The following is a 12,530-nucleotide window of genomic DNA, read 5'->3' on the forward strand; positions in this document are numbered from 1 at the left end:
GGTACGGAAAGTTGTACAGCTGTGTGCCACTTCACACCTAGGCAGCAAAGAACGACCTTCCCTGGGACTGGGGGTGCTAGCCACGGAGATGTATAGCCGTAAGGTAGAAGCAGGAAGCACTTGGCAGGGAGCTGGACCACAAGGTAAAACCCAGGACTGTGGAGGGTCTTGCCATAGGCCTGGTTTCTGGAAGGCAGAACAGAGACCGGGCCCCAAGCAGCACATAGAAAGTAGTGAGTCATAAGAGCTGGATCAGGACATGCTTGGTTTGGTCTCCAAGAGAGGAAGTCCCAAAAGAGGTGGTGGTGTCTGCACCCTGTAGCCACCTGAGGATCCTGTGTCTTCTGTCCACACCAAGGCAGGAGGTGTGACCCTCAGACCCAGGGATCCAGGCCCTCCGCACCCGCCATCGCGCCCTGGGCTCACAGCCAGGCTTCCTTTTTAGAACAGGACTGAATGGTGGGGGTGGGAAGGACCAGCACCCGACGAGCCACGCGGGGGCGATGACAGCGCCCTCCCGCCCCGCAGGGAGGCGGAAGCAACAGGGCGGCGGCGCGCACTAGGGAGTCGCGGCGCGCGCGGGGCCGGGGCGGGGGCTGCGGCGCGCGCATGCTCACACGCGCCCGTGACGCGCGGGGCGCAGCGGGGCAGAGCCGGCTCCAGAGGCGCGGCAGCCGCGGGAGGAGCAGGCGCGGAGCATCGAGCGCAGGCCGCGCCGGCCGGACGGGAACAGCGCCGGGCGCGGGCCGCCTCCTCCGAGCCGCCTGCGCGCGGGCTGAGTCCCTTGGCCGCCACCGGCGGGGCATGAGCGCGGAGGGGCCGCGGCCGCCCCCCGCGCCGCCCAGGCCGTGACCGGGCGGGGGGCGGCTGCACTAGCGCCCGCAGCCCAGGGGCTCGCGGAGCCTGGAGCGATAACCATGGACTGCAGCCTATTGAGGACGCTCGTGCGCAGATACGTGAGTGGCGCGCTGAGATGGGGCCAGGGCCGGGGTCGGGGTCGGGGTCGGGGTCGGGGTTCAGGCCCGGAACGTCCCGCCGGCAGGTCCCCGCCGCGCTCCACCTGCGCTCGGCCAGGCCCACCCGGAAGGCAGTTGCAGCCTGGTCAATCTCGAGGTCGAGGGACATCCATCCTCGGGGGGTTGCGCTCAGCTACAGCGGGGCGGGCCCGTACGGAGACCGGGACCGGCTGGGACATGTGTACGGTGCTACGGGGAAGCGGGGAGCCTCCACCGGGGAGTCAGAAGTGAAGTTTGCCATCTCTGAAAGTAGCCAGCCAGGTCCGAGTGTCCTGGATGCCGCTGCGCAGTTAGTGCCTCACCAGGGGAGACCAGGGAGGTGGCAGCCATCAGTCGGGACCGGGCAAAGTGGGTGTGTGTACCGAAAAGAGAGAATCTGCCCCGGGACAGCTTGTCTTCCCGAAGCCGGACACAAGGACCTATTGTCCGGCAGCTGGCGCCGGGTGGTCACAGGTTTGAGGAGCGCGTGCCGAGTGCGGGCTGGGTACGGAGGGGACCGGAGCCGACTCTTTCTGGCTTCTCTGAGCCGGACACTTGGCCTTGGATGTGGGTTTTTCTGAAGGGGAATTTACCCGGGTATTTTTTCTTCTTTTTTCTGGTTAATTTCCTTCCAACTTTGGCCTTCCAGTAAGAAAAGAATCAGACTAGGAAACTGCAGTCCTCCCCCAACCCCTGTGGGAAGCGAAAGGAGGAGGGGTGGTCTTCTTGGTCCCTGTAGAGACTCTCCATGGGCCCACCAGCTTCCCAGGGCCACAGGACTCATCTTCGTCCCTGGTACTGTCTTTTACTTCCATAGTGCCCTCAGGGAAGACTTCAGCTATCTTAGAGTTCCTTAATCTAGGTAAAATTTCCGGTTACTTTCTTTTTGCTGTGCCATTTTACTTTCGAAGTGGTATTTTCTCTCAGATCTAGGCTGCAGATAATTCTTTAACAAACTTTGCCATTCTTATTATTTGATAATCCATCTGGAATGTAAGTTATGGAATGATATGCTTTCTGCTCATCTCATTTTCACCTCCTTGCAGTGTGTTCTCTTGACTCCTCTGCCACAGGCCTGTACACAGCTACTTTTTAATCTGTTTTTAAACTCTAGTCTAAGCCATGAAATTAATTTGACTCCCCCGCCCCCCCCCCCCCAAACAGTTATGGTTTGTTTTCTTGTACTTTGGTTTATCTTCCAAGATGTGAAGTCAAATTACATTTTTTTTGGTAAGAGGAGAAAAAGAGATTGGATATTCTTATCTCATGGTTTATGCAACTTATTCTACAGAAATGAACCTCTCCTCTGTCGCCTGCTCAGCCTTTCACACAGTCAGAATTCCTGAGATCAATAAGAGCATCACAGCTCCCTCTGAGGCCTAAGCTTGCTAAAGATGGAGTCATCAGCCCTTGGAGAAGAACGTTGTTATAGGTATTTTGTCCTGGGTCAGTTACCGGCAGTGAGTGCAGGCAGGTAAATCAGAGAGAGAGAACTCTGTCTTAGAGGCCAGTCCGCTCCACACCACACATTGCTGCGTGTTTGAACAGTCACATAGCTGTGTGCTCAGCTCATGCTCCATGTAGTAGCCGTGTTCCGGATGTAGTCTAAGTCATGTCATGCATCTTATACCTCTTAAGGGGCACGTGTAGAGCCAGTGACTCTTCCTCTTAGGTATGTGAGGTGAGGAGTGTGGGTCTTGTCGGTGACCCTCTGAAAGGAAGCCACAGAGGCTAAAGGAGGCCTTCCCTTTGCAGCTGTGAACCTGGCTCCTAGGCTCCTGCTTCAGTGCTCTTGTTAACTTGCTCCTTGCAGTTCTTGTGAAGATTGAGTGTCTTAGTCTAGAAAAGGGGTAAGGATGGGGCCTGGATCCCCAGAGAGGCCCAACAAGCATACCAGCACCCACTGTTAATGTTTCCTGGGGCCCTGGGCAGGCCCTAGCCTGGGCTACAGTGAGAACTTAGCTGAGTACTCTTATATGGGGGGGGGGTGTGGGGGGGGGAAGTTCAGGAAACCTTCAAAAACTTTTACTTTTTTGAGAGAATCTCTCCCTAAGTGTGGTTCTGGTTGGCCTGGATCTCATTATTAGTCTGGGCTAGACCTGAACTCACAGAGATCTGCTTGCCTCTGACTTCTCCGTGCTGGGATTAAATGCATTGGCTACCTGACTCCAAGCCTTTTTAAAAAAGGGTCGAGGGTTGGTTGGTTCCCTACAGGGCTTTCCTGAGAAAGTAGGGGGAACAAACTGGAGGTGGGTATGATTTGTATACTTGGCAAAGATAAAATAATTTAAGGCCAGGTGTGGAATACTGCTGCCTCCGAGCAGAGGTTATTTAGAGCCTGCTTCCTGGGCCAGGCTCCTCACAATGGCCTCTCCCTTTCGCCTCCTGGTTCATGCTGAAGGGATTTGATTTCCCTCAAATCCCTGTGGGTTAAGAGCTTCTTTTTGTCATGTCTGAGTGATGTGTTTCTGCAATGGGGCCTGGATTTTGTTTATTAGGTTTTATGGCTTGTTGGAGCCTCTGCTTTCCAAAATTTGCTTTGCAGGCAGCACACACTGTCTAAGACAGAAAACTCAGGAAAGCCTGAGGGTGCCCCCCCCCACCACCACCACCTTTGCCTTCCTTTCTTTTTTTGTAACAATTGGCAATTGAACCTAGGACTTGCTGCAGGCTAGGCAAGTTATATCCCTAGGTCTTTTGACTTCCTACTTTGAGTCAGGCTCTCCCTAAGTTGGTCAGGCCGGCCTTGAACTCTCTTTGAATCCAAGTGGGTCTTAAGTGTGTGGTCTTCCTGCTTCACCTTCAATAGTGGCCGGAATGGCCGGCTGCACCTCTGTGTCCAGCTCATTTCAACTTCATTTTATTCTATTTTATATGGATTGCTTCTTTGCCTGCACATGCCTGTAAACATGCCGTGTTCATGCCTGGTGCCTGTAGAGGTCAGAGAGAATCAGCTGGGGCTGGAGCTACAGACCATATGAGCTCACACGGGCCTACTGGAGATCAAACCTCTGGAAGAGCAGCCTCTTAACCGTTGGACCACCTCTCCAGGCCCTATAGTTCTTTATATTAGAAAAAGACAGTTTGGCTCCTGAGAACTTCAAGCATTTACTTTATACTTATCCAAAAGTTTAGAAAATTGTAAGCATTCTCCTCCTCCTCTTCTTCTTTCTCCTCTTCTTTCTACTACTTCCTCTTTTTCATTTCCTCTCCTTCCTCTTCTCTCCCTCTTTTCCTTCACTGTCCTCTTCTCCTGCCCCTCCTCATTGTCCTTTTTTTTTTGGGGGGGGGGTAGAGTTTTACTATGTAACTGGCTGTCCTAGAACTCAGTACCTAGGTCAGTCTTGTCTCAAGCTCACAGAGATCTGCCTGACTCTGTCTCCCAAGTGCTGGGATTAAAGGTGTATGCCACAACCTGGCTTCTTCATTTTTCTTACCAAGTGGTTTGTATCATGGACATCAGGGCTCACTGTGAGCTTGCCTGTTCTAAGAGACTTAACTTACTGGACTTCCTGCCTTTAATCCAGCTCTGGGGATCCAGGCCTTCCTGTTCAGCCCCCAGAGTCCATATTCCCGGATACAGAGTGAAACCACTTAACCACCAAGGCCTTCTGGTATTTGAAATAAGTGATTCCTTAGGCGTAAAACCCCCAAGCTAATGGATGGTCCATCTCCAACATAGTGGTAGCAATCTATAGGGTGGACTTGTAAAGTTTATAATTAACACACATTTAACAAGGCGGCAGCTAGACAAGTTTGTCCAGCGCCTGCCTGCCTTCAGAGGCTGGTGTCTTCTGATTGGATGTTTCTAAGTAATCACTGCAGCTGTATATTTAACCTTTATGTTAAATGTTAAAGGTTGAATAAATCACCTTTATGTTGTTCCTTGCATGGAAGCTTCCCCATTGTCCTATGAAACCCTACTGAATGTCTGCTCATTAGGACAAGCAAACCTCAGATGCTTTTATTTCATGCCAGAGACTGAATTTAATAACCCAGGGGAAAGAGGCTTGTATCATTACAGCCAGTTAAGTTTCTAGAAATGAGAACACTGTCCTCAGTTTACAATTAGCTTGAGATGGCGTGATTCTGCCAACAGGCATGTGTAGTGCTTCACTGCCTAGGAATCCTGCTTGAGAATGTGCTCTGAGCTGGACATACAGACTGCTGTGGGGTGCCTGCGCCCTCTGCTTGACAGAGACAGGCTGGATGCAAGAGTCCTACATCTCAGACTTACAAATGTTCTTTTAACCAAGTTAAACGCAGGTAAGAGTGCTATTTATTTGTAATACAAATCAATAGAAAGCCATTTTTACAGTACTGGAAATATGACAAGATTGAGTAGGTACTGTTTTTGCCTGACTGGGATGCTGAGGGCTGAGGAACTCAGGGTGGATGCAGAACTCTGGAGGTCAGGCATCTGTCTCTTGGATCGCCACTCACATTTGTCTCTGCCTCCACCCGGGTGGGTACTTCGGGCTGCTGGTTAGTTTCTTCAAACTGAATCCTGGTCTGTAAAGCAAGGGCTGTCGGTACTGCCCGCTCCTGGGAGCCCACAGCCCCCCACCACGTGGTTGATGCACCTTGACTGGAGCACCTCAGTTTAGACACCACGTGTTGTCCTGCTTCTCAGCAGACCTGCACTCCCTCTTCATGGGGCAACTGAAAACCTGCCTGGATGTTTGAAAAGGAAGCAGACAGCTTACCCCTGTGACACAGCCCACAACTGCTGTTTGTGTCCTGGCCTCCTCCTGGTTTGGGACAACAGATCCCATTCTGATAGAGACCAGTTCTGTCCTTTGTACTCTGGATCCCTCCCCAACCCTCTTCCTGTATGGGTGACATAATCTACCCCATGGCGTACAGTCAATGTCTTCATTTACCCGTTGTCATAATGGCTTACCAAATGGAGCTGACTAGACTCTCCTCCCTCCCACCTTGTCTTATCCCACTCCTGGGGGGTGTTCATCCCAGGATCTTCTTGACCTTGGTGGTATCCCTCACACCTGACTAAAGCGTCTTCAAGCGGTCTACATACTCACACTTTGTGTCAGAGATGGAGATCCCCATTTTTGGATAGCCAACTCAGAATGGAGAAGTAAACTGAACACAAGCTACGTAGCCAGGAAAGAAGTGAGAGGGGAGAGGAAGGAGAGAGACAGAAGCAGGGCAAGGAAATGAGCCAGGGATCAAACCAGGCATCCCAGAGACAATGTACGTCTTTGTCTTTCCAGGGCATAATTCCAGTCACCTCATTTTTCCAGTACCTTCCAGTGACCCCATGTATTTATGAATTCATTACCATATTAATCTGTTGATCAGGTCAGAGTCTTCATAGTCCAGTTGTCTTCCATGACTGACTGGCAGTTGAGGGCCAAGCCATGAGCCGTTTGCAGAGGGGGATGCTTTGTATCCAAACCATAGCATTGGTTTAGCAGGCCCCATTGGGCAGCACCCTGAGGGCTTAGGGACCAAATGAGTCTGGGCTAGGTAGTGTGGTCAGTAGAGAAAAAGGGTAGTGTGGAAGCTGTGGGGGCAGGGGCTATAGGACAGAGGCTGTGGGGATGGGGGGTGTGGGGCAGAGGCTGTGGGGATGGGGGCTGTGGGGATGGGGGCCGTGGGGCAGAGGCTGTGGGGATGGGGGCTGTGGAGGCAGAGGCTGTGGGGATGGGGGCTGTGGGGCCAGAGGCTGTGGGGGCCCTCCGCTTCTGGTGCCTGGTGCTTGCCTGTGCATCCTTAGGTGCCTTCTGAACTCTTCTCCCCTTGCTAGGACCCTGGCCCCAGCACTGATGCCTCCTGTCTCTGTTGTTCCTTTATCTTGGGAGGAGATAATCTCCCTGTACATGCCAGGGATCCTGTGTGTGTGCCAGGGATACTGTGTGTGTTCCAGGAATCCTGTGTGTGCCAGGGATCCCGTGTGTGTTCCAGGAATCCTGTGTGTGCCAGGGATACTGTGTGTGCTAGGGATCCTGTGTGTGTGCCAGGGATCCTGTATGTGCCAGGGATCTCGTGTGTGTTCCAGGGATCCTGTGTGTGCCAGGGATACTGTGTGTGTGCCAGGGATCCTGTGTGTGCCAGGGATCCTGTGTGTGTGCCAGGGATCCTGTGTGTGCCAGGGATACTGTGTGTGTGCCAGGGATCCTGTGTTCCAGAAATCCCATGTGTGCCAGGGATCCTGTGTGTGCCAGGGATCCTCTGCTTAGGCCTGTGTACAGCTGCTCTGTGACCTCTGATGGCTGACTCTCACCACCATTGTCTTAGCCATGGTTGGAGGAAGTGCTGTGGGCAGTTCTGAAGCAAGCATTACCAGGCTTTGGAGCGGTTAACAAGTCTTTAAATCTTGTTCGGCAGTATCGCAGACTGCAGGTTTTCTTTCCTTAGCTCATTGCATACAGTCCCAGGAATGTGGGACAGACTGGACTCTGAAGGCTTCTGGCTCTTCAAACAGAGTTGCTAGGCTCTCAGCCTTCGTGCCTCTGATGATAGCCTGTGCCTTCCCAGGCTCTGCCACCTCACTGACTGTCCCACGGAGCTCCTGGGGATTGATTCCGGTTTTCTTCTGTGGTTCATTGGGGCTCAGGGCCTGGGGGGACAGCAAGCCTTTCAGAACCTGGTTTCAAGAGCAAAGCTCTGAAGGTCTCCAAGGAGTTTAAATTGTTATTTCCCATGAATTAACTCTGACCCCTTGGCAGGGATTTTTCCGGTTCTGTGTCTGGAACTGGTCCTGGATCAGGCAGCTGGCTGGGCCTGCACTGGTTAGACTCAGTAGCTGGGATGGTAGTTGACTTTCTGACCAATATTTAGATGTAGGTGAGTGCCTGCTTAGTATCCACACTTTCTGACTTTTCCAGAATACTGGTGGATTCTTTTCCTTATGATCCTGCTGCTGGAGGGTACAGCTGCCAGTGCGGGTATGGGCTGTTCGGAGCTGCCTGGCGTGTCGCCGGCTTGTGACCTGTCTTTCACCCACTGATAAGGATTCAGGCTTTTCTGGTTTGGGCCCCCATGTGATGAGGGTAAAATGGTTTGCATGCTGCTTTTCAGGTTCTTACTGTGCTGATATAGTCTCTCTGCCTGTATGTGTGCATGTGTGTGTGTGTGTGTACATGCATACATGCGCTCTCTCTCTCTCTCTCTCTCTCTCTCTCTCTCTCTCAAGCTTCAGCGCTGTGACTGAGGTAGGGAGGTCCTTCTCACTGTACCTCCTGAAGAGGAAAGTGGTGTGGAAGTCAGTGGCCAGGGCTCCTGGTGGGCCTGGCCTGTGAGCACTGTGTCCATTACTCACTCTCTCCACTGTCAGCCCCTTAACTGGTCGTCAGTGCTTTTAAAGTGGAGTAAGGAGCAGTTGCCGGTGCTTCTTCCTCTCATCCCATCTGCAGGAGTTGTTAGTGGCAGGCCCTACTCAAAACCACACTGAGCCAGACAGATGTAATTCAGAAAACTGTATTTTCACATTTCTGTTCTAAAACCTATAGTGACCACCGTCTACTCTTTCTGATACTTGTCCTGACTAATCCCTCTGTTTGTGTAGTTTAGCTTCCATGGGTGTCAGAACTACACCCCTTCTTTGGATGTTTGTCGAGAGGTTCATGCACATTGGACATAGAGGTGAACCTCACTCCTAGAGAGTGAGCTACCCTCCTGGGGTGAGCCATGCTGCTCTGGGTGATGGCTCTGCTTCCAGGCTGTGGGAAGGGTACCTGGCTTGTCTGGTATTAGTTTAGACTTTAAAGGAACATCAGCACTTGGGGGTTGATGTCCACTGAGAGTCCGACTCAATCCAAGTGGTTTTTGTTGTTGTTGAGACAGAGTCTTACTGTGTAGATGGCCTGGAACTTTCTGTGTAGACCAGGCTGGCCTCAAACCCATAAAGATCTATCAGTCTTTGCCTTCTGAGTGCTGGGGTTAAAGGTGTGTGCCACCACTCATGTGGCCCAGTCCAGTTTAAAAAAAAAAAATCTGTTTTTAAATGATGGGGTTGGCCCACGTTCCCAGGCTGGCTTTGAAATCCTTCCTTAGCCTCACAAGAGAGCTGAGAGCCACTGTGCCTGCCTGGCCCAGTTTGTGGTTCGGGTTTGGATAATTTTTCACAAATGAAGGTGTTACTGGCAAGAACACGTATGTCCCTGCAAGTCCTGACCTCATTCACCTGGCAAATGATGTCATGGCCCTAGCCCTCCATCCCTGTGTGAGTCACTCTCTGTGGTTCTCAGGTGTGTCCAGGTGGCCTTTGAGCTCATTTTATCTCCCAAGGGGTCTAAAGAAGAGGCAGATGGCAGCTGCAGCTGCTTCCCTGCGGTGCAGATCTGAGGATCGGATACTCACTGGAAAGAGCCTCAGAGCTCCTCACCGGAACGCATGTGTGTGTCAGCTGGATTTTTTTTTTCAACTTGAAAAGGGAATGAACAGCTTTTTTTTTTTTTTTTTTCTAGTTGGAAAATAAAAATTTTTAAGAGAAGGTTTGTTCTGTGAAAACTGAATTTGATCAAAAAGCCAGTGGGGTTCTGCCCCACTCCCACTGAGCCCATCACAGGCAAAAGAGAAAAGGGCCTAGGTAAGAGAGCTGGGTAGAGGGGTCTGGGCCCAAAGTTAGCTCTCCCAGCAGAGGGAACCTTCTCTGCTGTCACATGGCAGACTCTACCCTGAGGTTGGTCTCCACGCCCTCAGGGAGGAGCACTGTGTTCTTCCACAAGAATGCTGGCCGTAGCCATGTAATGGAGCGGCTATGGGCTTGTGAGCAGCTATGGGCTTGTGAGCAGCTATGGGCTTGTGAGCAGCTATGGGCTTGTGAGCAGCTATGGGCTTGTGGCCTTATATGAGGCTATGCACCCATTTTGCCCAGCACAGCCTCAGAGCAGGCAAGTAAGTTAGGTGACCCTCTCTTTAGGTGGAGAATGGGCCCAGAACATTGTGGTCCCCTGCCCCCAACCTTGCATGTGACCACACTGGGACCTGATAGCCATGCTGCTGATTCATGGTGATCCCCCTACCTTGTTGGAGAAGTCACCTCTCTGCGTGCCCCTTGAGTATATATAGAGGATGGACTGGGTATCCTAGCTGATGGTACCAGCCCTCTGTGGTCTCCACAGTGTATATGTAGGCAGGTGGGGTTCAGGGTGGCCTTGTAGATGTGACAGCCTCACTGTCACTGCTGTCATATTTCTGTGTCTTGTGTCCTTTCTCTTCATGGGACCTGTCTCACCCAGGGGATCCTAGGGCACTAGTCAGGCATTGTACCTCTGCGAAATCATGTTTGTGACTTGGTTTTGTCCTCAAGTGTCTGAGGAATATTGTGGTTGGTATTTGGTTTATGCAACATACCATAGAGACAGAGTCAGAAGGCAGGGCAGGCTTGAGAGAAAAGTCCAAGAAACAACTCCAGACCAGAGCTGCAGAGGGGATGGAGTAGCAGCAATGACTGGGGCTGAGGACAGAGTGGAGCTGGTGCTTCATGGCTGAGGGCAGGGCAGCATGGCCACGTCTGAACATCCTGACGTGCTCCTCCTCCTCATGCCCTGTACCCCATCCTGATGTGCTCCTCCTCATGCCCTGTACCCCATCCTGATGTGTTCCTCCTCCTCCACATGGGCTGCACCCCATTTATGTTTAGGGCCTGACCAGCTGTTGATATGGCCGGACATCTGTGCATGGACATGGGACACTTTGTACCTGTGAGGACAAGCCTTGGAAGCTGCCTCTCTCTGAAGTACATCAAACATTATGTAAAAATGACGTGTGAGCCCTGAGGCACCCTCATTGCCCTGGCTACTTCCATTCCTCTGTTACTGCAGAAGCATTATCCCTATCCCTGTGAAGTGTCTTCTACCCACTCCCTGTCTGGGACTCCTGTCCCCGTCCCATGCCAAATAAGGTGCAAAGCCCTTTGGCCTTTGAGTGTTTGACCTGGTTTTACAGATTTCTTCTGGCTGCCTGTGTTGGTCCCCACAATGATCAGTTAACTAAATTCATCCTCTTTAGGTGAAGTCAGAGCAGGCCAGCTGGAGTTTGTGTGGAGGCCCCAGAGGAGTTTCTGTAGCGGATGGCTGTTTCAGGCTCTTGTCTGGTGTCTCATCCGGTGAGATCGGCAGCAATAGTTTCTTTGACATGCTCATTGATGGGCGTCTAAGTTAGATGGCTAAGTATACCAGTGCTAGGGATGGGTCAGAGGAAAACCAGCCTATGTCTGGGATGTTACCCCGAGGGATGCCTCTTACCAACTCTGTCAGTGTAGTTGGTTCCCTGACAGCCTATATGCAACACTGCAGTAGATGTCATGTCCTCCTCAGTGACCCAGGCCCCACACAGCCTATCTAAGCAGGAAGCTAAGGGCCTGAAGGCTGGGCTATGTCCCCATCTGTTCAAAAGAGAGAGTAGTCCTTCCGTATTAAGATAAGATGCCGCCATCTTCAGGGCTTTGTCACCAGCCTAATCTTCAAGTTACACAGCACGAGGGCTTCAGCACCTGAAGCAGCACACAGTACAGGAGGTTCAGTGTAGACCGTGTTCAGACACAGTGGATTTCAAAGCACACACAGTTTGCTTTTTGTATTACCAAATAAATTATAACACATTCTACAAAATCTGGGAAGACTCAGCATAGAATATGCTGTGTGTGTGTGTGTGTGTGTGCGTAAGGGGGGCTAAATAGTGATAACAGGTAATTCACCTGTTATTGCATGTGATCTAATGACTTGATCTTCTCTTCCTTGTGTATCTGTCGAGGCAGAGGACAAGGCAGTAACGTAACACATTGTTGTGGTGTTTGTGTTGTAGTCCAGATGCACAGCATCTGGCTTATTGACCAGACAGATGTTGTTATTTACGTCACAAAGTGGATTGGGCCTGCCGACTTAGTAGCCACAGCCATGTAATCAGTAGGAGGCATGGCTCCAGTTAGTGGGCTTGCTACCTTTCTCATCCTCAGGCTGATGTGTTTTCTGCAGCAAAATTAGGATTGGTTAAGCCCCCGAGCTAGCTCTTGTCTGGCTTGCAGTGTGCTTAAAGAACTGTAGTCTCATTGTCATTTGATGAGACTGTTGTTGCAGAAATCATTCTTCTTCTAGTCTGGTGTTGTCTGGCCTCCCTGGCCTCTGTGGATGTTGAATTCTGGAGACTACAACCGTTAGACTGAAAACAAAGCAGGAAGCCTGTCTTAAGCAGAGCTCCCACCCAGCTTTGACACTAAACCCCAGGCCTGGAGACGTCATGTGCTGCTCAGAGGCACCCAGAACTTCTGCAAAGTGTGAACCAAGGCCAGGGCAAGAACGACTTGCCATAGGTGTTAGCCATAGGTGTTAGGCTTCACAGGAGAATGGGCAGGGGCTGTGTAGGCTTCGTGTCTCCCACCTCAGATCCGCGGCTCCATGTACCTTCCTCCTGCCTGGGAGGAGGACATACTGCAACAGTTAAATATTCTGTGCTCAGAGAAAAGAGGATTTCCTCAGCCTATTTTCAGCAGGGGATTAGGGACAGCAAACTTCTGCTGTGAGGATTTCATCTAGGTTTTTGTGTAGTTTTGCAAGGTCTCAGAGATCA

The 12,530-nt window shown here is 51.5% G+C and overlaps 1 protein-coding gene across 11 annotated transcripts in view; it reads left to right on the forward strand.

The window, feature by feature from the left end:
- Positions 1-704: 704 nt before the first annotated feature.
- The window catches only part of Atp11a (ATPase phospholipid transporting 11A), a 113,549-nt gene continuing 101,723 nt past the window's right edge, over positions 705-12,530 (forward strand). For 8 of the 11 annotated variants that reach the window (XR_013104275.1, XM_034520900.2, XM_076913817.1 and 5 more), the window contains exon 1: positions 705-956. Coding sequence is in view for 10 of the 11 variants with exons in the window: in XM_034520900.2 (XP_034376791.1) it covers positions 918-956 (39 nt within the window). In the remaining variant the exon portion in view is untranslated. The remainder of the gene's footprint in view (positions 957-12,530) is intronic. The other 3 variants (XM_076913819.1, XM_076913818.1, XM_034520899.2) reach the window with 2 other exon arrangements.

The sequence above is a fragment of the Arvicanthis niloticus genome, chromosome 16 (assembly GCF_011762505.2).
Source record: "Arvicanthis niloticus isolate mArvNil1 chromosome 16, mArvNil1.pat.X, whole genome shotgun sequence".
Lineage (NCBI taxonomy): Eukaryota > Metazoa > Chordata > Mammalia > Rodentia > Muridae > Arvicanthis > Arvicanthis niloticus.